This window comes from Physeter macrocephalus, chromosome 14, assembly GCF_002837175.3.
Source record: "Physeter macrocephalus isolate SW-GA chromosome 14, ASM283717v5, whole genome shotgun sequence".
Taxonomy (NCBI): domain Eukaryota; kingdom Metazoa; phylum Chordata; class Mammalia; order Artiodactyla; family Physeteridae; genus Physeter; species Physeter macrocephalus.
The window spans coordinates 41,408,560-41,433,502 of record NC_041227.1 but is presented as its reverse complement, the minus strand read 5'-3'; the positions used below and the strand labels follow the sequence as shown (position 1 = coordinate 41,433,502).

At 53.8% G+C, this 24,943-nt stretch overlaps 3 protein-coding genes across 3 annotated transcripts in view; all 3 read right to left on the bottom strand.

Moving 5' to 3' along the window:
* The window catches only part of APMAP (adipocyte plasma membrane associated protein), a 21,807-nt gene extending 19,154 nt beyond the window's left edge, over positions 1–2,653 (bottom strand). Inside the window, exons 1-2 of the mRNA XM_028498491.2 lie at positions 2,638–2,653; positions 1,813–1,909 (exon numbers count right to left, since the gene is read on the bottom strand). Coding sequence (XP_028354292.2) covers positions 1,813–1,909; positions 2,638–2,653 — 113 coding nt within the window. The remainder of the gene's footprint in view (positions 1–1,812; positions 1,910–2,637) is intronic.
* Positions 2,654–3,913: 1,260 nt separating this feature from the next.
* On the bottom strand, positions 3,914–8,449 carry ACSS1 (acyl-CoA synthetase short chain family member 1). The gene is made up of 3 exons (XM_028498002.1): positions 8,158–8,449; positions 6,756–6,883; positions 3,914–4,831 (listed from the first exon to the last, which is right to left on the bottom strand). Exons 1-3 carry the CDS (start codon positions 8,447–8,449, stop codon positions 4,799–4,801), a joined length of 453 nt encoding a protein of 150 aa, XP_028353803.1. The 3' UTR covers positions 3,914–4,798.
* Positions 8,450–16,723: 8,274 nt separating this feature from the next.
* Positions 16,724–23,325, bottom strand: VSX1 (visual system homeobox 1). The gene is made up of 5 exons (XM_007105169.2): positions 22,864–23,325; positions 20,525–20,603; positions 19,993–20,116; positions 18,990–19,170; positions 16,724–17,802 (listed from the first exon to the last, which is right to left on the bottom strand). The coding sequence occupies exons 1-5, from the start codon at positions 23,285–23,287 to the stop codon at positions 17,513–17,515; spliced, it is 1,098 nt and encodes a 365-aa protein (XP_007105231.2). The 5' UTR covers positions 23,288–23,325; the 3' UTR covers positions 16,724–17,512.
* Between the last annotated feature and the right edge of the window lie 1,618 nt (positions 23,326–24,943).

The window sequence follows — 24,943 nt, the reverse complement described above, 5'->3', positions numbered from 1 at the left end:
AGCACCCCAGCCCGTGAGAACCACATCCCCACGCAGTTTCCTTCAAGGGCTCAGACCATGGGTCTGGAACTTGGTCTTCAGGTCGCCAAGGCCTGTGACCGTCCTGGGGCACCTTGGGTGCCACCATGTGAGACACTTGGCAGGAATGCACTTTATTTTGGTGGCAGTTTGTATGCTGGCAGGACGACCAGCACCAAGTGTAGGCAGCTCTCCTCTGAGACAGGAGAAAGAAAACCTCATGTCAAAAACCTAACATGACCGGGAAAATGATGAATCCAAGTCCCTCAAAAACTAGCTGCAATTACAGACAACCTGTTCGCACACTTCTCTTTTCCCTCAAACAGTAAATAACAACAGTCACCTGGCACTAAGACCGGCTGAAGTTTGCAAAACCATTTCTTCAGGCTGAGCTTGTTTATTTTTAGAGAGAGAATAATAAATTCTTTGCCTGTACTTATAGGTTTATACCTTGCCCGGGGCTGCTCTGCAATGGAAATGAAGCTGTTCTTTGTTTTAACAAGCTGGCTGCAGTCCTGAGACTCCCCCCCAGTTACAAACACACACTCAGCAGGCCAGCCCAGCGGCTCTCAGAGGCCTGACTCGGCCCAACCCCAGTTCCGGGTCCCGGTACACGGGAGGACCGGAGAAAATTAGCCCATAGCTGAACTCCCCTTACCTCCTCCACCCCCACCCATAGAGACTTAAACTACTGGACAATCACACATAGATCAAGTCGGACCAATAAGGGTGAAGAACAGCGGAGCGGCTTGTCCATTAGAGCAGTGCCCCCAACTCCAGTGTGCAGGGCCCGGGGGTCCCAGGCCACGACGCTGCTGATCTGTGGACCCCACGGAGCCAGGAGGGTATCTGTCCAGGGGACTCAGGTCAGTGCGGTGACTGGCAGTAAAGGCTGGGAGGGACTGTGACGGCCGAGGGGTACCAGGAACGGGGGAGGGACAAGCAAGGCTGGGCGCACTAGGAGCCACAGTAGGTTAACGAATGTCACTTTGCTCCATCCAGAAGATCAACTGAACACAGCCTCCCTAGGCTTGGTGCACTGGATCTGTGATAAAACCTGCGTCTGAAAAACAAGCAGGAAACCAGGGGTCCCCGGGGTCAGGACCTGCCCCTCTGAACCCTCCTCCTGAGATAGCGCTGTAAAGGTAAGGTGAAGGTTGAGCAAAGGGGTTTTCCCGCAGGGATGCAGTGACAGACGAGAGACCTCTGAGCAAGGCAGTCCCGGGAGGGGGCAGGGCTTTGAGAAGGCCAGCACCTGCCCCCAGACGACGGGTCTGCTCAAACCCCCCAACACACAGGCTTGGCGTACAGAATACGTGAAGAATTCATTTAAGGAGTCACAGATACAAATATCAGGTGTAGCCCCTTTTTGTTTGTTTTATTTTAGCCCCTTTTTAAAGACAATTTTATTTGTTGTGCCACAGTCATAAGCACACTAAGAGGGGCTGATTTTAGTTACCCCAGTGTGTACTTTATTCAGTCCATGCTCATGTTTACTTTTCCTGAGACCAGAGAACATTTCCCAAGTGGAAACATGGCCCCTGATACTCATATAACCCCCCGCCCAGAACAGGTCACAGTCACACGGGACTGCACCAAGAGTCTGCCCTGTGCCTTGAACGTTTGTCATATTTGTTTCTGAGGACCCAGTTCCTTCCAGGGGAATCTAAAGACAGCAAGTATTGCCCAGGTAGGCAAGGAGGCCGGGGCTCCTCCTGTCAACAGCCCGGTAGCAGCGTTTGGTGCTGACGTCCAGCGCGACAGAGGTGCCCTCCCTCGGGGGACACATGGTACCTGTAGGTGATCCTCACTTCAGTTCCAGGCTCATCCCGCTCCCAGATCAAAGCGATGCTCTCCGGGGACTTCCGAACATGTTGATCCAAGCAGTTGACTGCACAGAAACAGGTTCATGGACATTACACTTGGTGCCACTGGAGTCGGAAAGGGGAGGGTCAGGTTTGCAGTGGTTTGCGCTGCTCTCACTGGGGTGGACCCTTCCCTCATCAGAGGCGGGTTTCTACTTCCTTGCAAGGAGAAGGGTGATAGAGCCCGCAGAAACGAGGTGGTCACTACACAAAGATGACCTCGCAGGTACAGGTGACCCCTGGGAATGCTCTGAAGCAAGTGCTTCACACCAGGAGTCCCAACCCCGGCCCCCACCCAGGGCACCCTGACCCGACTGGCCCCGTGGTTTTCAAGGCTCCCTGGCGGTTCTAACGTGCGCGGCCAGGGCTGAGCACCGCAGGCTGCGCTGTGGGAAAGAAGACTCGATGCAAACAGGGCGCCCCGAATCAGTGCGCGTGCATGGGATGGGCTCTCGTGTTGTGGAGGTGCGATCCCGGACAAGGGCCCACATCCCTTCTCAGGTGTCCAGCCAGCACCCTGCCCCAAGAAGTGATGCAATGATGGCAAAATGCCTTGCTAGTTTTCCAGGAGGCTCTGTTCCCTCTCCCTCCATTACCCAAGCTCAGGTCACATGACTGCCCACAAAAAAAGGTCAGTTGTGCTGGTTTACCGTCAACCTGAAGATTAGTAGGATCACGTTCATTGCTAACCTCCTATTCACTACCACTGGCTGGACTTCAAGGTGAGTTTGGCTCTGGCCGGTTTGTGCCAGACCTCTTCTCGTCTTCATGGCTTAGTCCCTCAAGAAGCTTTCTTTTTGGTCTAAATTAGGGCTTCTAAATTCCCCAGGATCCCGAGAGGACTTATGAGCGTGTAGCGAGGCCCCACCCTAAGTCTCTGACTGAGCAGGTCGGGGTGGGCCTAAGCATTTCACTTCTACAAAGATCTGACATGATGCTGTGGTCCAGGACCACGCTCACACAGGCGGACGTATGCACACATGCACTCACATCTACCTGGTATGTATATTCCCGATTCCAGGGGGGCTTTCTTTCTCCAATGGGGACAGGAGTAATTAAAGACTCTTGCGAGCCCTGTAAGACATCTGGCCATGCCCCCACTGGATGGCAGCCTGGGGTCATGGTTAAAACCATGCTCTAGAGAGAGCCAGGCCACTGTCCAACCACTCGCTAACCGCTAACTGCAGACTCGCTTGTTTATCTCTAAACAGCACCGCTAAATCTCACTCTCCTAATCGGTGGTGGTGGTAATGGTTCCGGACTCTAGGAGTCACGGTAGTAATTAGATGCCACTGGAGTTTTCCTGCCATGGGGTCAGATGGTGTGGCTGTGTTCCCAAGGGAAACACAGTTCACAACTGCCATGGACAACACTCAGATGACACAGTGCCCAGAGAAAAGCACAGTGCAGGGTCTGGGGTGACGTGGCTCTACAATGCCATGTGTATGTTGGCTCTTAACACGTATGCACGGCTCCCGCTATTGCCTCAACAGCAGAGCGAAAAACAAAAGAGGAAGGAGGAAGGGAAGGAAACTCTTACATCCCCCATTTTTAAAAAAGTCTCCACCCAAAGAACTGGGCAGTGAGACAAGGAAATATCCTTTCCAAGTATTTCCAAGAAGAGCTGGGCAAGAAGAGAGTGCAATTCAAGGCTTGGCTCAAACCCGACCTCGTATTTCAAGCCTTTTCCAAATTTCCCAGCACACAATGATCTCTCCCTCCCACCACACCATTCAGCGCTCACTCATCTTCCCAGCTCTGCTAAACCCTCCCCCATCTGGGTCAGAACGTCCCTGCGGGCAGAGACCACGTCCCTAAGATTCCTTCAACACTGGAGGGGGGGCAGGGGATGGTGGAACACACTTCCTAATTCTCCCCTTAGCAGCTGTAAAAACCTTGAGAACGTTCCCCTGTGTGGATCTGCACCTTTACAGATCTGTGGTCCGTCTCATTAGAATGCAGGCTCCGAGGCACTGGGGCATTTTCTGCACCGTTCACCACCAAACATGAGTTGGAGCCTTTATTTCCACATCTGTACAAGGGGGCCACCAGACACTTCATGTTGGTGTCACAAGGATGATGGGAGATGAAGCATCATCTCATTCACCTAAGGGCAGGTCTGCACCCGGGCCTGGCACGGCTCTGCAAGTAGGTAAGCGGGTGTGTGTGGTGGGTTTGGGTTTGTTTTTAAGAAAAGGTGACGGGAGGGTCATCATTTCCATCATAAACATGTACACACAAAGGCAGGCATTTTCATTCAATGAACTCTTGCTGGTTATTTAAATGCATCCCTGCCCCTCCCCACTTTACAGAAATTCAATTTTAATCCAAAGAGATAAGGGAGTTAATATTCACAAAAGAATTCACAATAGGTTTTCTTTAAATAGAAAACCTCCTTGGTACAATTTGAGGTATTACATCAGTCGCAAAAATTGTATTTGCCAACTTTCCAGAAGCATCTGCTATTTAAAGTAAGTCGCGTCTCTAACAACTGGGGAGGATTCAGACTTTTCTGAGGGACGCTCCTTCTGAGACCTGAGGTCATGTGTCCACTTAGAGTTCCTTGAAGGACCTGAGCGAGCTACTTCAGTCGCTGGAAGGAAATGCAACCCAGGAGCCAGGCTCTTGCCATCTCAGTGTGTCTGCCATCTGAATTATTCGAGGCACATCATGAAGAGCAGAGAGCTACAGCGAAATGGTTTCCACTGCTGCAAGGAATGTTCCCAAAAGCGTCCAAGGAATCGCTGTGTTCAATGCTTAGTTAACAACAGTGTCTCTATACCCAAGCTTGAAAGTAAGAATAAACACACTTGTTTTTTAAAATCAGACTCAAAGGAGGGTTTAGTTTTGTGTTTTGAAAGCAATGCGTCACTACCCTCCAGTTCTGCACTTGCAACTTCCTGACATCTCGGAGTTTATACCCAAGGAGCAAAGACATCTGTTGAGCCCTACAAGGGAAAGAGCCAAACTTCAAAAGCTGGGAAGAATCCTTTTCAGAACGTGGCACTGCAGGGGGTGTTGGCTTTACCTCCCCCACCCAGGGCCTCTGACACCACGACCTACCCACCCCTACAACAACCCCACCCGCGCTTACAACAACGGCCTGGCTCTCCCAGGATCCAAGACCTGTGTGCCCTCCCCAGCCTGCTTCCTGGAACAGGCTGATCAGGTGGAAACCCCCATGGTCCCGTTCAGAGGAAGCACAGCAGGCTCAGCAGCACTGATGAACACCAGGTTCAAGGTCACAGCCTCCTCCCAGGATTCATTAATAAATAACAAAGGCCAGTGATTGGGTGCAAGGAATATTCTAAAGACAGTGCAGAGTGCTTTAGAAGTGTCTTCTCATTCAGTGGTAACAGCAGCCCCAGGTGTCCCCAGGTCACCTGCCGCTGGTCGGAAGCCTAGCAGCCTCTGCCTTGGTCTCTGGGACCTCTGGCCGCCAAGGACCCTGGGCCTAGTCACCACCCTGTGAGAAGCCCCTTGTAGGTGCTTTGGGCCACAGCTGCAGCTGAGCCCAGCCTGCAGTTCAGGCCCCAGACTTGGGAGTGAGCAGCACGTAGATGACTAGAGTCACGCAGATGACGGGGAGCAGAGGCAAGCCACTGCCGGCCCTGTCCAAAGTCCTGACCCATGGAGTCCTCGAGACAAATAAAATGGCAACGATAAGAAATGGAACAGAATTCAGTTACGCACTATTCTCATGTTACAGAAGAGGAGACGCACGAAAGAACAGTTAGGGGAGAGAGGGAGGGATAAACTGGGAGATCGGGATTGACTTATACGTGCTACTACATATAAAACAGATAACTAATAAGAACCTACTGTATAGTGCAGGGAACTCTATTCAACACTCTGTAATGACCTATATGGGAATAGAATCTAAAAAAGAGGGGATATATGTATATGTATAACTGACTCACTTTGCTGTACAGCAGAAGCTAACACAACATTGTAAATCAACTAGACTCCAATTAAAAAATTAACTAAAAAAAAATAAAGCACTTGGCAAGACTCTAAAAAAAACAAGAACAGTCGGGGGAAACAAGGATTCAAACCCAGGTGTGATTCCAAAGACACCTGGAATGACTCAACTGTACAGAACCACCCGCAGACTCTTTTTGTTTGTTTAACAGAGTTGTCTCTGTTAAACAATCCCCAACTCTGCCCACTTTAGCAGGTTGGACGTAGGTCAGTGGTTCTCAACCTCAAGTGTGTATCAGGAGCACCTGGAGGACCCACCCCTGGGTTTCTGGTTCTGGCCACCTAGGATGGGACCTAGGAACTTGTATTTCTAAAAAGTTTGCAGGTCGTGCTAATGCTACTGGTCCAGGGACCACACTTTGAGAACTGTATGTACAGACCTTCCTGAAGGAGTAAAGGGAGTTTCAAGCGATGCTCCTTTAGAACAAGCCATCATCACACGATCGTCACACAGACAGATCATGCCAAAACACCCCACCCAGCCCACAACTTTCTAGTGGCTCCCAGGGCAGCCATGGCTTGGCTTGGTCCTTTTTCATACCATCACTTCTGTGATTTGCAGACACTGGCGAACAGCAGAGATATTCCTGACAGATGAGTGGGTTGCATACACATTTGAGGTGAGAATGCGGCTGAAAAGCTGTTTTTCTACAAGGCAGTTTTCTGAAGTTCAGTTTCTGGCTAAGGTAACCATAAAAGAGAAATAAGTGAAGAAAAAGGGGCAGAAGAGTTGCTTGCTGCTGCACCCTGACCTTGACCCTGACCTAGTGAGGCTCAGGAGGCCCTTGCTGCCTGTCCCATTATGTCTGTCGTTACCCACCCCCCCCCCGGCCACCCCACCCCACCCCTGTCTTATCTGAGACTGAAAGGCGGCACATGTTCAGAGCCAACCTTGAATGTCCCGGCAGCCTCAGGCCTCCCAAATCCAACGCAGCTTCCAAAGGAACTGCAACCTTCTGCGCCGTCCCTCTGCACTCGGCTCTCCCCCATCCAGGGCGCATTCCGCCAACCCTGCAAACCTAAGGGTTTGGTTTTTCACAAATAGTTCAAGGACACTTGCTGCTGACTCAAGTTGAGAGAAAACACTTCTCTACTGAGTCATTTTTATTAAACTAGCAAAGCAATATACTATATGAAAAATAATCTGGTCCGAAGTTCCCTTAAGTTTCTTTGTTTGAAAAATAACTGCAAGATACTACCTATAATTCTATGACTATTTCTGGATTTCACAAGTTGAAATCACTACTACTTATTGGTCACCAATAAGTGCCGGGCCTGTTCCATCACTCTATGTGCCTTGGCCTCACAACCAGCCCCTGAGGTGGGCATTACTGCCTCCGGTCTACACAGGAGGAGACTGAGGCTCAGAGGAACAGGAAGAATGGGCCAGTAAATGGTGGAGGCTGGGAGATTCGACCCCACCGCCCAGTTCAGGCCTTGGCCACCGAGACCTACAGATCCTCTCCTTAAACACCCCCTAGACCCCACCTATCCCCAGTTACCCCCTTCCTCCTTGACAGGCAGCCCCTGTGACCACCCCACCTGGCTGCGCACACCCCAGGCCTAGCCTGCCTGGGCCCTCCCTCACTTCCTGGGCCTTCTCCGCTTGCTGGGCAGGGGGCGGGTGCAGTTCACCCTTCCCCACCCCACCCCAATCCCAAATCTTGACAAAACAGTAGTGGATCCAATCTCAGCAGACACCAGAGGACTCACTGGCGGTGGAGCTGGTTTCTGGGATCTCAATCGCACCAGGTCTAAAGCCAGCCCCGTGGGTCTTGGGGGCGAGGGTGAAACTGAGCACTGGGGGCCCCACCACTGCCCCCTTCCCGCCCGCGGGCTGACCCCCGCTGCCGGCCGGGCTTCCTCCTCCCCGCCACCTGCCACGGCTCGATTTGTTTACACGAGCAGGGCTGCTCTCCAGGCGGGTCGCCGGCCGGCACCCGGCGGTGACATCGGCCAGAAGCTTTTCGGTTCTGTCTCCGGCGCCTGGGCGAGGGCAGGTAGTTCTGCTGCTGGCGCCCGTCGCCACCTCCACCGCGGCCCGGCGCGCTCGCCGTGCGGGGCGGTGGGGGCCCCATTTAAACTTGGGGGACGCCGGGAGCCCGACCAGGACTGGGGAGTCGGGCCGGGCCGGGAGTCCCCGGGGCTAGTGGTTGGGGGCGGGGTGACTACGCAGCTCGCCGGGGGCGAGTCCCGAACGCTGAGAAGGGAGCATGTGGGGCCGCCGCCGGCTGGGCTCGGGGTCCCCTCGGGCCGCGTGAGCTGGGGCGCCCCGGCCCCCAGGCCCACTCACCGGACACGTTTAACTGGCCTCCCAGGAACCAGCCGATTCTGCCGCTGCGGAAGTCGCAGTCGCTCACAGTGTGGTAGGGGGTGTCCCACACGAGCACATCCCGCGCCAGCGGCCCCCAGAAGGCGGCCGGCTCGCTGGCGGCCAGCGCGATCCGCTCCTGGTACGAGCCGGCCGGCGCGGCGGGAGCGGAGGCGCTGCCCCAGAGCCGGGGGGCCGCCAGGCCCCGCGCGCCCACCCCGCGAAGGCCGCCCAGGAGCCGTACGACACCGCGGCCCAAGCAGCGCGCCGCCATCGCGCCTCAGAGCCCCGCGCGGCTGTGGCAACCGTACCCTCGCGTGCCCGCGCCCAGCCCGTACACGCCCCGCCCCCGCCCCGCCCTCCGGCCAACGCCCAGCCCCGGCCCCACCCTCCGGCCAACCCCGGGCCCTGCCGGTCCCAGTCTGAAGATTCTACCCGCCCTACCTCGTCCCACCTCGCCTCTCTTCTCCCACCCTAGAGCGGGGCCGGGAAGGGAGAGGGAGCAGCTTGGGAAGGGGTCCCAGGGCGGGCTGCCGGGGTTTCAGTTGGTGCGTCCTCTAGCTCCGACGGCTGCGCCGCGCGGGGACCCGCAGATACGCGCGCCGCGGACGCAGGCTCTCCCGGGCGCCCGGAACTGTCTGGCGTGGGAGGGAGCCGACTCGGCCTCAGGAGACCGGCGGAGCGAGGCCCTTAGTTGGGTCCGAGGACCACCAGTTAGGTCATTTCAACATCTCAGAGGCTGAAGGCAAAGTATTCATCCTTTTGGGCGCCCTTGCGAGTGAACCCTCTAGCGGCCTGGTCGGCCTGTACCCGTCCCCCGCCCCCCGCCAAGATGCACACGCACATAAGCAGCCCCTGTGGGCTATGGGCTGGTCAAGGGTCCTCGGCGCAGGAGGCTGTGGGGACCTGGGGCAGTGGTCTGGGGTCCGGTGCTTTCATGTGGTAGAGAAGTAAACGCTCCACTAACCGTAGCTGATTTGGAACCCTGGGGGGATTTTCCACTCATTGCTCCAGCATCTGTGGTCTGGGTTCAAAACCTGGCGTTTCTAGCTCTGTGACCTCGGGCGAGTTCCTTAACGTCTCTGTGCCTACACCACCTCCACTACTGAACTCACTGAGTGCCTCTTCCAGGTTGCATGTTTCAGACACCAACTCATTTATTCTTATGCAGCCCTGAGGAGGGGGAAAGAGGAGTGATACCTCCCTCCCTGGGCTGTACTCAGGAAGCCCAGTAGTGGAGGCGGTGTTCTTGTTGTCAAGCCAGGAAAGATAGAAGGGAACCCACAGAAACTTTTCTCAACCAGACTCTTAAATATTACAGCACCCACAAACTAAATACATAATAAATAAGGTAAACAGAAGGAAAAGGGTAGTTTTGAAAACTGGTTGGTTGAGTTCTTTGGGCTTAGGAAACATCCCCTCCTATTAGCTGTAAGAGGAACTTCTGCTGTCAGTCAGCCCCGGGTGTGTGTGTGTGTGTGTGTGTGTGTGTGTGTGTGTGTGTGTACGCACATGCTTGCATGTGGTGCCTGCTTTTTAAGGCTGGGGAACCAGTGATAACAGCTAGCACTAGACATGGGCCCTGCTCTGTGCCAAGTGCTTGACCTGCATTTTTCACTTAATTTAAAAATTATCTAATGCTATCAAGTCCCCCCCACTCTCAACTCCTGAGTGGAACGAATGAGGGCACTGAGCCCTAAGAAATAGGCACATGGTGGGCAGAACCCTACTCCCACCTCAATTTCTGCTTCACCACTTGGCCTGAATCACCTTTTTACTACTCCCATCTCAATTTCTGCTTCACCACTTGGCCTGAATCACCTTTTTAATAGAATAAATAAAATTGAAATAGGGAAAGACCATAACTGTGGCCGGGGGCCCCAAAGATGGCCATCAACTTCACCCCCTTGTGTAAGTGAGAAGCTCCCCCTCAAGTGGGCAAGCAGTGCTGCTCTGACTGTCCCAGTCCAGGCCCTGCAAAGCCACAGCTGCAGCCCCTGCTCTCCTGGAACCCAGCTGCCATACTGTAAGCTCTAGCCTTCTGGAGGAAGAGACCCCATGGAGAGAATGTTACTAAATGCAAGTACGTGTGCCTGATGCACGGTAAGGCCAAACAATACCGAAACATTGGAGTTTGGAGCAGAGAAACATTTATCGCAGGGCCATGCAAGGAGACAGGTGGCTCATGCCTTAGAAACCCTGAACTCCCCAAAAGCTTTCAGCAAAGCCCTTTTATAGGAAAGGTGAGGGAGGGGCATGGTTAGTTGTTGCAGACTTGGTGTCAGATCCTTTGTTCTTGAGGTTAGGTCGTGGATGTGCCTGATGCACAGTGAGGCCAAATAATACCAAAACGTCAGAGTTTGGTTTATTGCAGGGCCATGCAAGGAGATGGGTGGCTCATGCCTTAAAAAAACCCAAACTCCCCTAAAACTTTCAGCAAAGCCCTTTTATAGGAAAGGTGAGGGAGGGGCATGGTTAGTTGTTGCAGACTTGGTGTCAGATCCTTTGTTCTTGAGGTTAGGTCGTGGCCAGGTGACGATGTTCCTGTAAAACCTCCACCAAAACAAATATTATTCTCTGTTCTGACAAGAAAGGGAAGGGGAGGCATTTAGTTCTGTCTCCATGCCTCCTTGCGGCTTTTAACACTTAACAAATCCCATAAGCAAAGCAACATCATTACCCTTCATTTTACTTGGTCAAGGTCCCAAGGCTCGACTTTCACCCTCCAAGGCTAAAAGGAGGGGGTCCATGCGCCAGCTGGTTACCTTACCCGGGAGCATTCGTCCAGCACCCAGTCTGGCTCCTCCTGACAGTGCCCAGGCCCGACTGAAGAGAGAGATCTCAGCTGGCGGCACCCTCATGGCCAAGTCCCCAGACCCTGCCCAGCCGTCATCACTGAGGGAGCCAGGTGGCCAGGACCCAGCTGGCCCTCAGGTCACCCAAAGTGGGGCCAGGTCCCTCAGACTGCGACCAATGGAGACCGCTGCCGCCATCAGGTCGCGGAGGTGGGGATGGGGGAGAGGTTCGTTCTGCTTCAAGGCCTGGGCCCGGCCAGTGGGCAGCCGAGGCCAGGGCTCTGGAGCTCCGTGGGACACAGCCCCAAGCCTGTCCCCGGGCCCCCCAGGGCAGATGGCCGCAATCCGCCTCTCAATGCACCCTCTGCCACCAGGACCCCCGCCAGCTGACTGTAGCCGCCACATAAAGGCGGCTCACCTGCCCCAGCTCTATTACAAGAACAGTGGGCAATGTACACGGAATTGACTCTAAAGAAAGAAGTACAAAGCTGGTGTTTCCTTCAGGCTGGGTAAAGAGAAGTGATTGTGGGTACAGAAAATACTGCTGAGCCAATCAGGTGGTACAGAATTGCACTTCCTGCAGCCCAGTTTACCCAGGATGAGGCCACTGAGGCCAAGGCCACCAGCCGCCTCCTGGAAGCGGCTCTCTGGGAACTACGGCAGGTGGAGCCACACCCCACCGCCCGTCTGGCCACATCCACAGAGCAGCTTCCCATGGGGCCTCAGCAGTTCTGAGAGCAGCCGGTCGTCCAGGCAGCGCGGGTCACAGAAGCCCTTGCCCTTAACACAGGCAGTACCCTCTGCTGCAGAAGGCTGCAAGTTGGCAGGTGCAGATGTGGGAGGCCTGGGAGGGTTTTCAGGGGAGCTGGACTCACTTTATGTCTCAGGCCTGATGTTCAACTCAGACAGCAACCCTCACAATCCTAAGAGAAGGATGCCCTGGTCCCCACTTTACACATGAAAAAGCAAACACAGAGAGGGGACACGCCCATCCAAGGCGGCACAGCTGGCAAGTGGGGAGCCTCGGCCCCCAGCGCTCACAGCTTTAGCAGCTTTAGGGTGTTTGCCTTCTTAGGCCCTACCTCCCACATTGCTCGGAGCTGCAGCACTGGACCCTCCTAAGAAGCAGCTTTGTAGATACAGGTCCAGCAGACCCACCTGTCCCCCTCAGCAGACCCAACACTGAGCCACCAGAGCTCCCTGCTCCTTGGCCCCTGTTGTCCTCACTCCCACAACTCCCTTCAGTGACGGGATTTGTGGACCACCGCCAACCCGGTATGCATGGGCCAGCGTGGAGGCTGTCAGCTCGACAGCAATGAACCAGACACAGCCCCTGAGCCCAAGGGCACGACCAAGGAAAGGGGGAGGCAGGGAGACAGGCACCAAATCAAATGACTGAAATGCAAAGCAAAACCAAAACAGAAAATCCACACTAAGAGCCTTGAAGTGGGTAGGAGGAAGGAGAGGACGCAGCTGCTGGGGGTCTGGGATGGGCTGCACAAGGGTATCAGGCTCCCTGCCCCCAGGCCCTCATTTCCCAATGTCCCCATGACCTCAGTGGCAGCGATGACATGTGGGCACACTCGTATCCATGGCTTCAGCAGTGGGGTCTCCAGGACCCCCACGCAGTGCCCTGTAACACTGCACACTGGATCCCCGGGAGGGAGCGTGCACACAGCAGCCCCAGGGCAGGAGGATTCACCACCAACGAGTGGGAGAGACCAGATGTGAAAACCAGAACAGACTCCAGGTGGCACAGGGCTGGCAACGGTGTCCTCCCAGAGCTGGGGACCCCCCTCTGCTTAGGATGGGGCCGTGTGGAGCCAGCAGACCTCGGGGTGGGTCTGTTCTCAGGCAGCTCTTGCAACAAGCTCCCTAAATGCCGTCAACACCAGATCCTGGAACCCCTTAACTCCCTCTAGCCCTCTGTGAGCAGGAAAGACTGAGGTGTCATCCATCCACAAACCACAGGAAGGACTTTGGCTTTTGAGTTCTCCGTGGCCCCCAGGAGACACTCCCACAGCCCACTGTGGTCAAGAGCGCCATCAGAGAAGACAGCGGCATCTCCTGTGATGTGTCATTGGTACCTCCAAGAACCGGTTCTCTCGCTGCCCAGGTCCACAGGGACCTCACAGCCACTGCCTCTCCCGCCTCCCTGCATGGACACTTGCTGTGGCAGCAGGCCAGGGACGATCACCAGACACAGGAGGTCCCTCTGAGGGCCGAGCTCTAGGAACTGTGAACTGTGGCCACCGTCACCCGTGGGTCAAGCCCTGGCTTCCTCCTGCGTCCACCTCGAGGAAGCCGGGTGGACAGAGGGCGCTGTCAGGGAGCCAGGACAATCGCACCAGGCCCTCGCGCTGCCCCCAGCCCACCGTGCAGTAAGTGCCTCGGTGTTGTCATGTGCGAGATGAATGAGTGGGAGCCAGACCCTGAATCCTTCGGCTCTCAAACGCCAGGTGCTGTGTTCATCCCAATGGGGATATGGCGGACAGAGTATCCAGCTTTTTCTGTTTCCGTAAAATCATAGCTTCTAAGGCATGGGGGCTGCACAGGCATATTTAAGGGCTAATGAGCTTAAATCTCATGCCCTCCCCGCCCCTTCCCTTGTCTTTCTTTGGCTCCCAACTAGTAGCCTGCCCCCTCCCAGCTAGAGGGCTGCTGTTCCCCTCAGTCGGCAGCTGCTGTTTCTCCTCCCACTTCAGGGCTCCAGAAGTGAAGTCACCATGCCTCCCTCCCCTTACCCCCAACCCCAGCTCACTTCCTGCGGTCTCCTGTTGAAGCCGGTCCCCCTAGAACCAACTGTATCCTGGACTCAAGTGCAACCAGGGATAAACAGATTTTGGTCCAACAGCTTCTGAGAATGGCAGCAGTTCTGGCTGGGAACGTTTGTATTTTGACACGCATAAAATTAAAAATTGAGGGGCTGGGCAGCTAGGGAAGGTGCTCTCGGCTGAGTCTCGGAGTTTCCTTTGAGACCGAACTGCAAGCAGCGGGCAGGTAGAGGGGGAGGATGCTTCTACTGCCAAGGGCAAGGGGGCAGGACGGCCAAGGGCAACACTGCTCAGAAGACCCGGCTCCCACACCAAGACCTCATCCTGAACAGCCTGTGGGTTTCCCACACACGCCAGAAAGCCCCTGTGGCCACTTGTCCTCGTGGTTCATCCTGCAGGTCCATCGTCCGGCAAAGGCCTGTGCAGTCCCCTCACTTTGAACCCGAGGTCCCGATGCTCAGAGATGGCTGCCCTGTCCCCTTCATGGTCTCAGGCCAGTGGAAATCGCTGCTCAGATGCTCGTTTGGCAGTGATCGCCCTGGATGCTGGGCTCCTCAGGATCAGAGGAGGATGAGAGGTATGGAGTGAAACCAGGGAGGAGCTTCTGAGCTGATCTGAGAGATCGGTCTCTTTTTCTGCCTGAGACAGCAGAGGCAGCTGAAAACACATCGCCGCCCCTACCTGGGGCCTCAGGAATGTCTCTGGGGCTCCCCAGCCTCTCAGCTCAATCAACCCAAATGTGAGAGTTTATGATATGAGCACAACCTTGAGACAAAGGCCACGACAGGGAAGGGTCAGCCAGCAAACAAGTGCTGACCGCCTGGGGTGGACACCGCTTCCTCTGGGGCCGGCCCCTGGGGGTCCCAAAGAAATTAGAGCCCAACCCTGAAGGCACCAGCTGAGAATCCAGGAGGGTGTGTGTGGATTGAGCAGGGGCCCAATGAACCTGGATTGATTGATTGATTGTGGATTGATTGAATGGGAAGATGAGGGATAGAAAACAAAACAATCAAATTTCTAGTACCCGGTGCCCATTTTGACAAACTTTAAAGCTGGCCAACACTGCCACCTGGTGATGGATTCTGCCTTTAAAGTTGCTTCAGGACCGGTGGACAGGAAGAACACAGCGCGGGCCTCGAAGCCACGTCTCCATCGAGGGAAGTCCAGGAGCATCTCCTGAACAATGAGGCCCTCAGAACAGTCTTTGTCTCTCTAGTGAATTGATCAACGAAGGCTAGTTGCGTCCAGAGCAGCCCTGAACTTGAGGGACAGACACTCTGGGGAAGGAGAGAAAGATCTAGTGTACACGGCAGAGAGAGATTAAGGTGGTGGATGGGGTGTAGGGAATAGCGGGAATTATTTATTTTAAATGATGATAAATTGAAAAAAGATGAGGTCTTTGTCTGAATCTGTAGGAGCTTCTATAACAAAGTATCATAAACTGGGCAGTTTAACCACAGAAAGGGTGGCTAACGAGACAGTTACATGACTGTAGACATTTCAAAGGGGAGACGACCACCGCCGGTGACTCAGTGGGTGGGTTGGAAGGATGGGTAGAAAAACAAATTCCTCTACACAGATGTGTTCAAGGTGTGCTTTTAGATGTCTGACCCGCAAGTCAGGCCAGAGCACAGCCACATGCCTGCCAACAGGTGGTGCCAGCATGTTATTGGTGATGTTTTATTTATTTATCCGTTTATTTTGATGGAAAGGGCGAAAAGGCAGCCAGCCTTGGATGAATTTTTAAGAAGTGGGGAGGATCCAGAGAAGTCAGAACGAAACTATGGGTCTCTACTGTTCCCTTTTGATAGATACCTTTTTTTTGGCTGCGTTGGGTCTTCGTTGCTGCACGCAGGCTTTCTCTAGTTGACACAAGCGGGGGCTACTCTTCATTGCGGTGCGCGGGCTTCTTATTGCGATGGCTTCTCTTGTTGCGGAGCACGGGCTCTAGGCACATGGGCTTCAGTAGTGTGGCACACGGGCTCAGTAGTTGTGGCATTGTGGCTCAGTGGCTGTGGCACACGGGCTCAGTAGTTGTGGCACACAGGCTTAGTTGCTCCGTGGCATGTGGGATGTTCCCGGACCAGGGCTCGAACCCGTGTCTCCTGCATTGGCTGGCAGATTCTTAGCCACTGAGACACCAGGGAAGCCCCCACTCGGCAACATTTCATGAACATCTTTCCACGTAAGTATGCCTCATTGCTATCATTTTTAGTGGCTGCATAATATTTTATTTTATGAGTGTGCTGTATGTAAGTTGCACAGGTTACTAGCTCCCTCCCCCAAACTCAACCCTGGATAAACTAGGAAGAGAGATGGAGGCAAGAATCAGAACTGGCCTGAGGCAGCAGAGGGTCCATAACAGGTGTGGCCACATCACACAGGGCCTGCTCTGCGGGTCCAGTGGGAGAGAGAGAAGGTGACTTCCAGATACTTCCCAGCACCTGCCCCCCTGCCGTCAGCCCCAGGCTTCAGCTGAGATCTTGGTGCCAGAATGAATGAGAGAAGGTGGGGCTCATTGTTAGCTGCTGTTGCTGCAGTTAGGATAGGTGACATTTAATTTTCACAATAGTCTGGGACAATCACAGGATGAGAGAAACAGACCAAAGGAAGGAAACTGTTTTCTCATCCGGAGAGACGGGAGAGCTAGGCCCAGCCCGAAGGGCGGCGGTGCCCATTCCCAGAGGAAGCCACCTGCTTAGAGGGTCCTCACCCTCCTTCCCACGCCTTCTTCTTCAAGAAGAGCCATGTTTCCCCCTCAGCCTCCCCACCAACAAGGTGCAAGCTCTGGACTCTGAACTCAGAAAAGAGAGTTAGACACTGACGCTGCCCCATAGGAGTTTACAGAGCGACACAGGGCAAGTGCTGCAGCCCAAGCGTGAAGCGCTTGGGGTATAATGTTTCCAGGCTAATGGAGGCGCCCTCGGCAGGGGTAGCAGGAGGTGCATGTGCAGACAGAGGGGGTGTGTGAAACACCAGCACACCACAAAACGTTTATTTTTAAATAATAAATACAGGAAAGGAAATACAGGCAAGGAAACATTCACGAAATCAAGTCACTAAAGTGCTCTCAAACACAAATTTTAACAAACCAAGAAGCCTGGTCTGAATTTAAAACAGTTTATAGATATTCAACAGTTGTTCAGATATGGTCCTGTGCTGTTTCAGAAGGGAAGGGAGAGAGGGCTTTCTTGGTTGGAAGAGTTCCACAGACCCGATCCAATGACACTCAGGAGGACATAGAATCATTGCCTAACAAGAAAATGAAAAAGTCCAAAGCCAAGTTCAAGGTAAAGATGTTATGTTTCATTCATATGAGGTCTCCATGAAGTCTTCAGTATCTATGAAGATATCTGATTCTCTGTAGGTTAAATAATTTTGTATTTCTGGATTCAGAGCAAGGACAGCAGACTTAACCTGTGAGTCTACACGGTATATTGAACCAAATCTTGGGATGTCTGGCAGTGAAAATGGGTTTTGGACTTAATATCCTCCCTCCTCAAGTTCTACAGAAGAGAATAAAAGTTTTACACCAAATTAACTGATTCATGTGCCTTTAAGGAATGATTTCCATTCTAGAATGAAATGGAATTTTCCATAAGTCACCATTTGTCTTCTTAAAGCAAGTGGCATTGCATATCATCCTGACACCGGAAGAAGAAAAGCCAACTGAGAGTATTTGTCTTCGACAACTTTTGTCTTTTGAAAAGAGCTGGTGAGGAATGTGCACATTTCCAGCCTTTGGTGGGGGAGAGGGGACCTGCAGCCTCATAAGTTCCCCTCCTTCCCTGGCTGGAGCCCCAATAGCCCCTCAGAGTCTGAACATCCTTGGGCACCAGACCCCTGCTGCGCTCTCTTGGTCTCCTGACGTGTGGTGCTGGAGAGATCAATGGCCACGTCTTCCAAGCTGCTCTCAGGGCTGCCTTCCTCCAAGCCCCTCTGGGGTCCTGCCTGATATGGGCTAGAACCTTCCTTGAGATGGTCAGAGCCCCAGAGTCCTGCCAGCTTTTCTTCACTTTCTGCTTTCCTTATCATCCCTGTGGATTTTTTATGCATCCCTTGCAAAAAAGGAAAATAAATAAAAATAGATATCTCTAAATACAGCAATTAAGTAAATTTCTTCCATGTCACTGTTCTCTAAATCCCATTAGAATTTCCCTTCTTGGTACCTGTCTCGGGGACTGCAGGAGAGTCTCGTAGGTGACTCTCAACATCAGGGGTTGTAGACTGGTGTCTGGACACAGCCAGCAAAGTGCCTTGTTTGGATGACATGGTGATTTTTAAATTTTTATTTTAAAACTTGTTGGCAACATTTTAAAATCAGGAGATTTACATCAAAAGTCAAACTTCCAGCTTCTCTCAAAAAGTCAGATGTCTGGCAGCACGAGGCCCAGTTTCTTGTTCGGCCACAGACCTGCGGACTCAGTAAGCTCCACCCCACCTGCTCGTGTAAACTCAGAGGGGTGGGCCCGGTTACCTGCCCAAAGTTCCCTCCAGGCTCTCCAACCCTTGAGGGCAAAGACGATTGGTTTCTCCAGTCCCGGCATAGTGTCAGGTGGGTAGGGGTTCAAAAAGTGTTTGCTGAACAACAACCCTCCTCCTCCCCAGCCTAAAATGCCCCCTCGGCCCCCTAATCCTAATCTCACACCCTGCCCAGCGTGCTGTCTGTCACTCATTCCTCCAAGCCCGAGTGTCTCTGGTAACAGCCCACAGACCAGTAAGGGTGCCAGCTCCTCAGAATGCCCAGCCTCAAAGCTTGGACCTCACCAGTGAAGACTGTTCCAGCACCAAAAACTAGGGGACAGAACAGCTACGCGGCAGATTATTAATGGCCGAGCCAGGACCAGGAACTGGACCTCCTGAGTCCAGGGTGCAAGGGGTTAACAGTCTGCAGGTTCACTGCCTGCGCCTTCCCGCTTCCTATTACCATGAACTCTGAACTGTATGGTTTCCAAAACCTCTAACAGCTCTCAACATTTGGGAAACATATTTCATATAATGAAAGTGTGTCATTCCACTCATAAAACCAGGGCCTGATTGGACCTGTCTACACACTGCCTACATAGTTCCAATGAAAAATAAGGCAACTGATCAGAGTCCAAGCCTTGTAATTAATTAAAAATCGGATGTGATAGTCTGGGCCTGAATCTGAGTAAATTTACATTGCTTGGCTTGGCAATGGCCACCGGGCATGGGGACCCCCAACATCTCTGGCAGGACGCGGCCACAGGACCCTCTTCCTTACCCAGGAGCCAGGGCACACAGGAGCCCAGCAGGCCGCCCTCCGCGGAGCCGAGGACTGAGTCGGGTAGCGGAATGCAGTGCCGCACCATCGCCCCGTAGAGCCCGTACTCAGCCATCACGCTGCTGCCGTCCCAGCGCTTCTCCCGCTTCCGCCACTTGGCCCGCCGGTTTTGAAACCAGACCTGGATTGAGGCGGGAGGGGATGCAGAAAGGCTTACGGGAGGAGACCCCAGCGCAGAGGGGCACAGGTGCGCCCTCTTGGGGGCACCTGGGACCCAGGCCTTTCTCGGGGCTCGCAGGACTGGTCGTGCTGGGTGATCGGGACCAGTTTCCACCGAGGTTTTCACGGAGTCAGGGATGACAAAACAAAGTCAGAGTATCCCACAGTGTGTAAAGAAGTCGATTTTTACACTGATGGGAGCAGTTCACCAGGGCAATGGTCTCTTCTAACCTCGGTTGTTGGATTGCTTGATCTTCATAATAGTGTCGAATATTGTTAAGCTGTTTAAAAAGAGTGAGTGAGTGGCATATCTTCTGACCTGACGAGGATATGCTGTCAGCACAGAGGCTGAGGCACACACAGGGCGGCTTTCTATAAAGACAAAGACCCATCCTGTGTGCCTGTGAGTGCGTGTTCCAGGGCCAGATGTGCATATGGCATGGGGGCGGTGTGCAGAAAGGCCTCATCAGGCTATTTACACTGGTTTCTTTGAGGGTTTGCAATGGAGTGATAGTCATTTTTTCATCGATATCTGGACATAGTTTCTAGATGCAGCACACACTGTGTAATTTTTAAGAATGATTTAATAAAAGGAAAAAAGGCTTGAAGGTTACAGGGGTCATCCTCTCTAAATGAACACAAAGGAAAGCTCTGGCATCTAAGTAACCTTCGGTTTGGGTGCAGAGGGGGAAGTGCTGGGCTGTTTAGAGGTGGCTACGGGCTGACTCATTGCGTGTAAGGACAGAATGTTCTCTGTGGTGTCTCTGGGTGGTGGGACCTGCACCTGTATTCGGTCTTCGGGGAGTTCGGTCTTCACGGCCAGCATTTCCCGCGCGTACACATCAGGGTAGTGGGCCTCGCTGAAGGCCTTCTCCAGCTCTTCCAGCTGGTGGGCGGTGAAGACGGTCCTGGAGGGAGGACCGAACACACACGTGGGCACATGTCCACAGGAGGCTGCAAGCCTCCCAGCCTCAGAGGACCCCATGCCTGGCCCCTCTTTGTCCACTTCATGAAAACTGGATGCCCCACCTCTGAATGATTAGCCTCCGGAAAGTCCACAATTTAGTCCAAACCAAACAAAGTTCTTTAGGTCTTTTTTTCTCCTCAGTGAATTCCATCAACTCATTCTAAGAAGACCCATTTTAAAGGCCCACAAAATTGTGTCTTTAAAATGCTACAAAGGCTGACCTGCAGCCCCCTGGGAACTGCAGAATTACTTTCCCAAATGGCCACTGAGCCCTCCCCGCTGCTGCCCTAATGCAGGGCCAGCTGGTTCTCAGGCACTGTGTCCCAAGGAAAGGGGTGAGGGCAGGTACCTGTGCCTCCGCTTCTTCCTCTTGCCAGGGGCGGGGGACGCCTTCAGGTCACTCCTGTCTTCAGGTGGGCTGTCCTCATCTGTTAGCACAAGGAGAGAGGGAGGACTTTAAAGGTGAGCATATTTTTCACTTTGTTTTCTGGATTTTACTTTGAGGATTGACGCTATGAACCTGTTGCGGATGTGAATATTTACAAGCTCACATTTTTCACACCACGCTCCAGGTGCTGAGCTTAGCACCGCTCATGCATTATCACCGTTATTCTCCATAAATTAAAAGAACTCCAAGGCAGCTGCTATTATTATTCTCTTTTTACAGAGGAGGAAACCAAGGCACAGAGAGATTAAGTAACCTGCCCAAGATCACACAGGTAGTCAACAGTGAGGTTGGGATTCAAACCCCAGACTGTGTGAAGCCAAAGCTACTTGAACACTAACTGCATTTCCCGTCCCTTCAGCTTCCAAATTCATCCACTTCCTTCTGCCTCTATCTCACCTTCCTCATCTTAACCAATACACCAACATTTCTCAAAGGGAGGACGGAGGTTTGTGACATCAGACCCTCATCAGAGCTGGCCCCCTGCCCTGCTGTACTGATTCCAAACCTCTGGAATTGGGATCTGGGAAATTCATTCTTGGCAAATGTGCCCAGATGATTCATAGATGGCAGGTGAAATAATTTTAAGAACCCACTCCACTATGCTTTATCTTTTGAAATCCATTATATCAAAAGATCTAGGTTGAAAGGAAGGTTAGAAAACCAAACTATTGTCAGGTTCATTGTTAAAAAGCATATTTGCTTCAAAACACTAAAAAGTGAATTAAGAAATGCAAAAATAGTAAAATAATGTCAGTTTTACTCCTACATCAATTGCTTCACCAGAAAAACTGGATTATAATATTATGCTATCCATGCTGTCCAATCTGGTATACCGATAGATATATAAGGTTATTGAGACGTGAAATGTGGCCAGTCTGAATTGAGACCAGCTGTAAACGTGAAATAGTCAGTGGATTTTGAAGACTTAATACCCCCAAAAGTAAAATATTCATAATTTTTATATTGAGTACATGTAAAATGACAGTGTTTTGTATGTACTGGATTAAATAAGATAGAGTATTTAAATTCATTTCAACTATTTATTTTTCCTTTCTAACATGGCTTTGAGAAACTTTCGTTACTCGCAGTCACATGATGTTTCTACTGGACAGCGTTGGACTTGGTCTTGAGAAACGCCCTCACAGACTAGGATGCAGTTGCATTTTGCCTTTAGTTTTATGGTCCTCACACGGAAAGAGCCCATCCTATGAAGGTGGTTCCTGCACTTTTAGTGAAACAACTAATAGTGGGGTTCATTTGACCTTACCTAGACACTCATGAAACAAAGTCCTTTTAGAGCTGGGTGGACGCTGGCCTGCCTGCTGATCCCACCTACTTACTTTTTATTTTTTTTTTTTTGCCACGCTGCGGGGCATGCAGGACCTTAGTTGTTCCCGGACCACCATACCCCCTTCCGTGGAAGCGCGGCGTCTTAACCACTGGACCTCCAGGGAAGTCCCCCGCCTGCTTCCTTTAATCAGCAGTGGAGACCACTGCACTCTTTCTGCCTCGGCTGCCTGGATGCTCAGCTCTGCAGTCCGCTACATAGTTTCTCTCCGTCCACCTCTTCTCGTGTAATTATCTGTTCTCTTCCCCCACACCCCAAACCTCTCGATTTCTCGGCCCGGTCTTTGTAGATTTCCATTGCTCCCTTCTGTTCCCCACAATCCACCCCGACTTCTCTGAGGAGCTGGGCACAGCTACCATAAGACGGGCGAGCTTGCTTCTCACGTGCTGGAAGGAGGGGAGAAGCGCGGTACCCAGACTCGCTTTTCAGCACAGGGAGGAGGACAGTTCCAGGCCTCCGCCCCGCGCTCTCCAAGAGCCGGACAATTCGTCAATCAATTCAGCGAACCCTCCAGCTCTGGCGGGCACCGGGTTCTGTGCCACTGACAAACAAGGCAGGCCCAGGCCTCCCGCCCTCTGCCCTTCCCAGAGGCCGAGCCTCGCGCGGGCACGGGGGAAAGGCCCCCGGAGACCGCGGCCTGGTCGCTGAGACCCCAGGGTGGGTCCGGACTGGGTGGTGGTGATGTCCGCGGGGCAGCGGCGACCAGTCCCGGAGGAGAGGCCAGGGGCAGAGGGCGCGGCTGCGAGAATGCGTTCCCCGGCGAGGCCACGCTCTGGGGTCCCGACTTCCCTAGATCTGGGGGGCTGCGTTGGGCTTGGCGGGGCCCCGGAGTGTCACCCTGCGCGCCCGAGCCTAGGGAAGGGACAGGAGCAGCACAGACTGTCCTCCTTACCGGACGTCGAGACGCTCTCGCTGAGCTTCTGGCAGGCGGCCGGGGTCGGCGGGCGGCCGGGGACTTGCGGGGCGCTGGGCTCAGGTCCCTCGGGCGGCAGGAAGGGCACGTCTGCGAGGAGCAGGCAAGGCGCCCGGGCGGCCGCAGGGGGCTGCGCGCCGAAGCCGCAGAGGAGGCCGAGCCCCAGAGGGAGGGCCCCGCGCGCCAGGCAGGAGCCCCAGAGCCCTGGACCTGCGCAGGGTGCGGCCGCGGGGCCTTCGCAGCCGGATCCCGGCCCGGGGCCAGCAGGTGCGGGCAGCTCAGCCTCCAGGCCCAGCAGGTCGGTGATGGCAAAGCCCCGGGGGCGCGAGCCGGTGGGCGGGTCTCCGGGCACCAGTGCCCTGCTCCTGGCACGCCCGTCGGAAAGCGCGTCCCGGCCGGTCATGGCTTCTCAGGCGGCGAGGCTGAACCCTCTCTCGGTCACCTTTGCGGAGGGGGCGCAGCTCTGAGGACGATTTATACAGTCGGGCGCCAGGAGGGCTCCAATCAGCGGGGCGCGGATGCGTCACGCCTTGGACCCCGCGAGATGGGGACGCCACCAGCTTCCCTCCCTTCGGTCGCCGCCCTCCCAGCTGCGGCCCCTCAATCAGCTCCCTCTCCCCTCTCCTCTCCAGTTGTCCCCCTAACTACCCCCACTCCCGTTCTCGGTGGAGGAAAATAGGCAGCAGATAACTATTCCTAAAATAGAGTCGTCCCCTCCCCCCTCCCTAAACCTCTACTCTGAAAGCCGCAGGTTCCAGACCCCGAGTCTCTTCTCTCCCCTTCCCGATACTCCCCGGCGGAGGCCCCGCTCGCAGCCTCCCTGAAGCCTCCCTCCCCGCATCCAGTCGCCCATTAAGACCAAGGCCCCATTCCCAGCCACACTACCACCAATATGACCCCCTCCAGCCCTCCAACGCCACCGCCGGAGGCAAGGCCTTCCCCGAAAATCCCCAGGGGGAAAGGTGTGGAAAACGTTCATTTAACCCGTGCCCACTCCACCTCCAGCCAAAACCACCCCCGCGTTCTAATGGCCGAGCCGTCGGGGTCGCAAAATTCACACACGGAAGGAGCTGAAGAAGAAGTAGAGAGAGGCGGGAGCGGCCGGGCCGGGCCAGGGCGTCGGAGAAGGGCGCCAGGTTTTGCAAACTGCATTACAGGAGGTCCAGTGAAATCAGAATTTCAGATGAACTGTGATTCTTTTAAATTATAAGTGTGTACCAGGATTTTATCTGGCGACCCCTAAGTGGGGATGGTAAATTGGAAAATAGGGCCTGTCTACTGGGACCCACCCCTCTTCACGGAGGCTAACAAATTATTGTCAGATTTTATGACTCTTCAAAGAAAGCCTGATTTTCACGTGCAGCGCCCATATTTGTTAAAGTGGGCGCGAAACGAAACACGTGGGTAAACCTCTCCTGGCTCGCACTCCGAAAATATGAGCCCACCCTTCTCCAACGCGGAACCCGGGAAGCAGAATCTCTCAGTCCCGCCCCTGAGGGCGAGCGGCCAGGCGGGCGCCCAGCGAGGGGTGCGGCAGCTCTCACAGCGCCGCGCGGACGCCCCACGGGTCTCTGCGCGCACCATCCAGCACAGCCGGAGCCGGAGTCGGACCCCGAGCCGAACCGGAACCCGAGCCGAGGAGGAACCTGAGCTGGAGCCGAACCCGGCAAAGTGGATCTACAGCTGGCTGCGCTTCGGGGTGGGTCCTCTGCAAACCTGAGGATTAAACGAGGGGCTTCCGATAAAGATAATTACAAGAGGCTGCGCATTAACTTTTCATTATTAAAAGAAGACCCAAATCTCCCCCTCGCAAGCTGTTCCCGGGATTAGCAAAACAATAACTTTCCTTTGGGATAATTGTCCTTTGAGTCGCTCGGGGTCGGGGGCGGCTTTAGACGCCAGCGTCGTTTTTGGCTCCGCCAGGAATTTCTCCCTAAATTTATCTCCGGGTTTAGGGGAAGGTGTTAGGGGTACGGGACCCAGCCAAGATGCTCTGGCTCTTGGCCCGGCAGAGCAGAAGTTTGTAAATCAGAATTTGGGGCGGCAGTTAAGGAAGACA

Excerpts from the sequence above, each read along its gene's own strand:
- ACSS1 (XM_028498002.1), bottom strand. The coding sequence starts at position 8,449 with ATGGCGGCGCGCTGCTTGGGCCGCGGTGTCGTACGGCTCCTGGGCGGC. Across the intron at positions 6,884-8,157 it reads AGGCCAGTTAAACGTGTCCG|GTTTGCAGGGTTGGCGGAAT; the intron begins GTGAGTGGGCCT and ends CCAAACCCTTAG. Across the intron at positions 4,832-6,755 it reads AGGCTGCCGGGACATTCAAG|GGCTCAACAGATGTCTTTGC; the intron begins GTTGGCTCTGAA and ends TTTCCCTTGTAG.
- VSX1 (XM_007105169.2), bottom strand. The coding sequence starts at position 23,287 with ATGACCGGCCGGGACGCGCTTTCCGACGGGCGTGCCAGGAGCAGGGCA. Across the intron at positions 20,117-20,524 it reads AGGAAGAAGCGGAGGCACAG|GACCGTCTTCACCGCCCACC; the intron begins GTACCTGCCCTC and ends TCCTCCCTCCAG. Across the intron at positions 19,171-19,992 it reads TCCCCGAAGACCGAATACAG|GTCTGGTTTCAAAACCGGCG; the intron begins GTGCAGGTCCCA and ends GCCTCAATCCAG.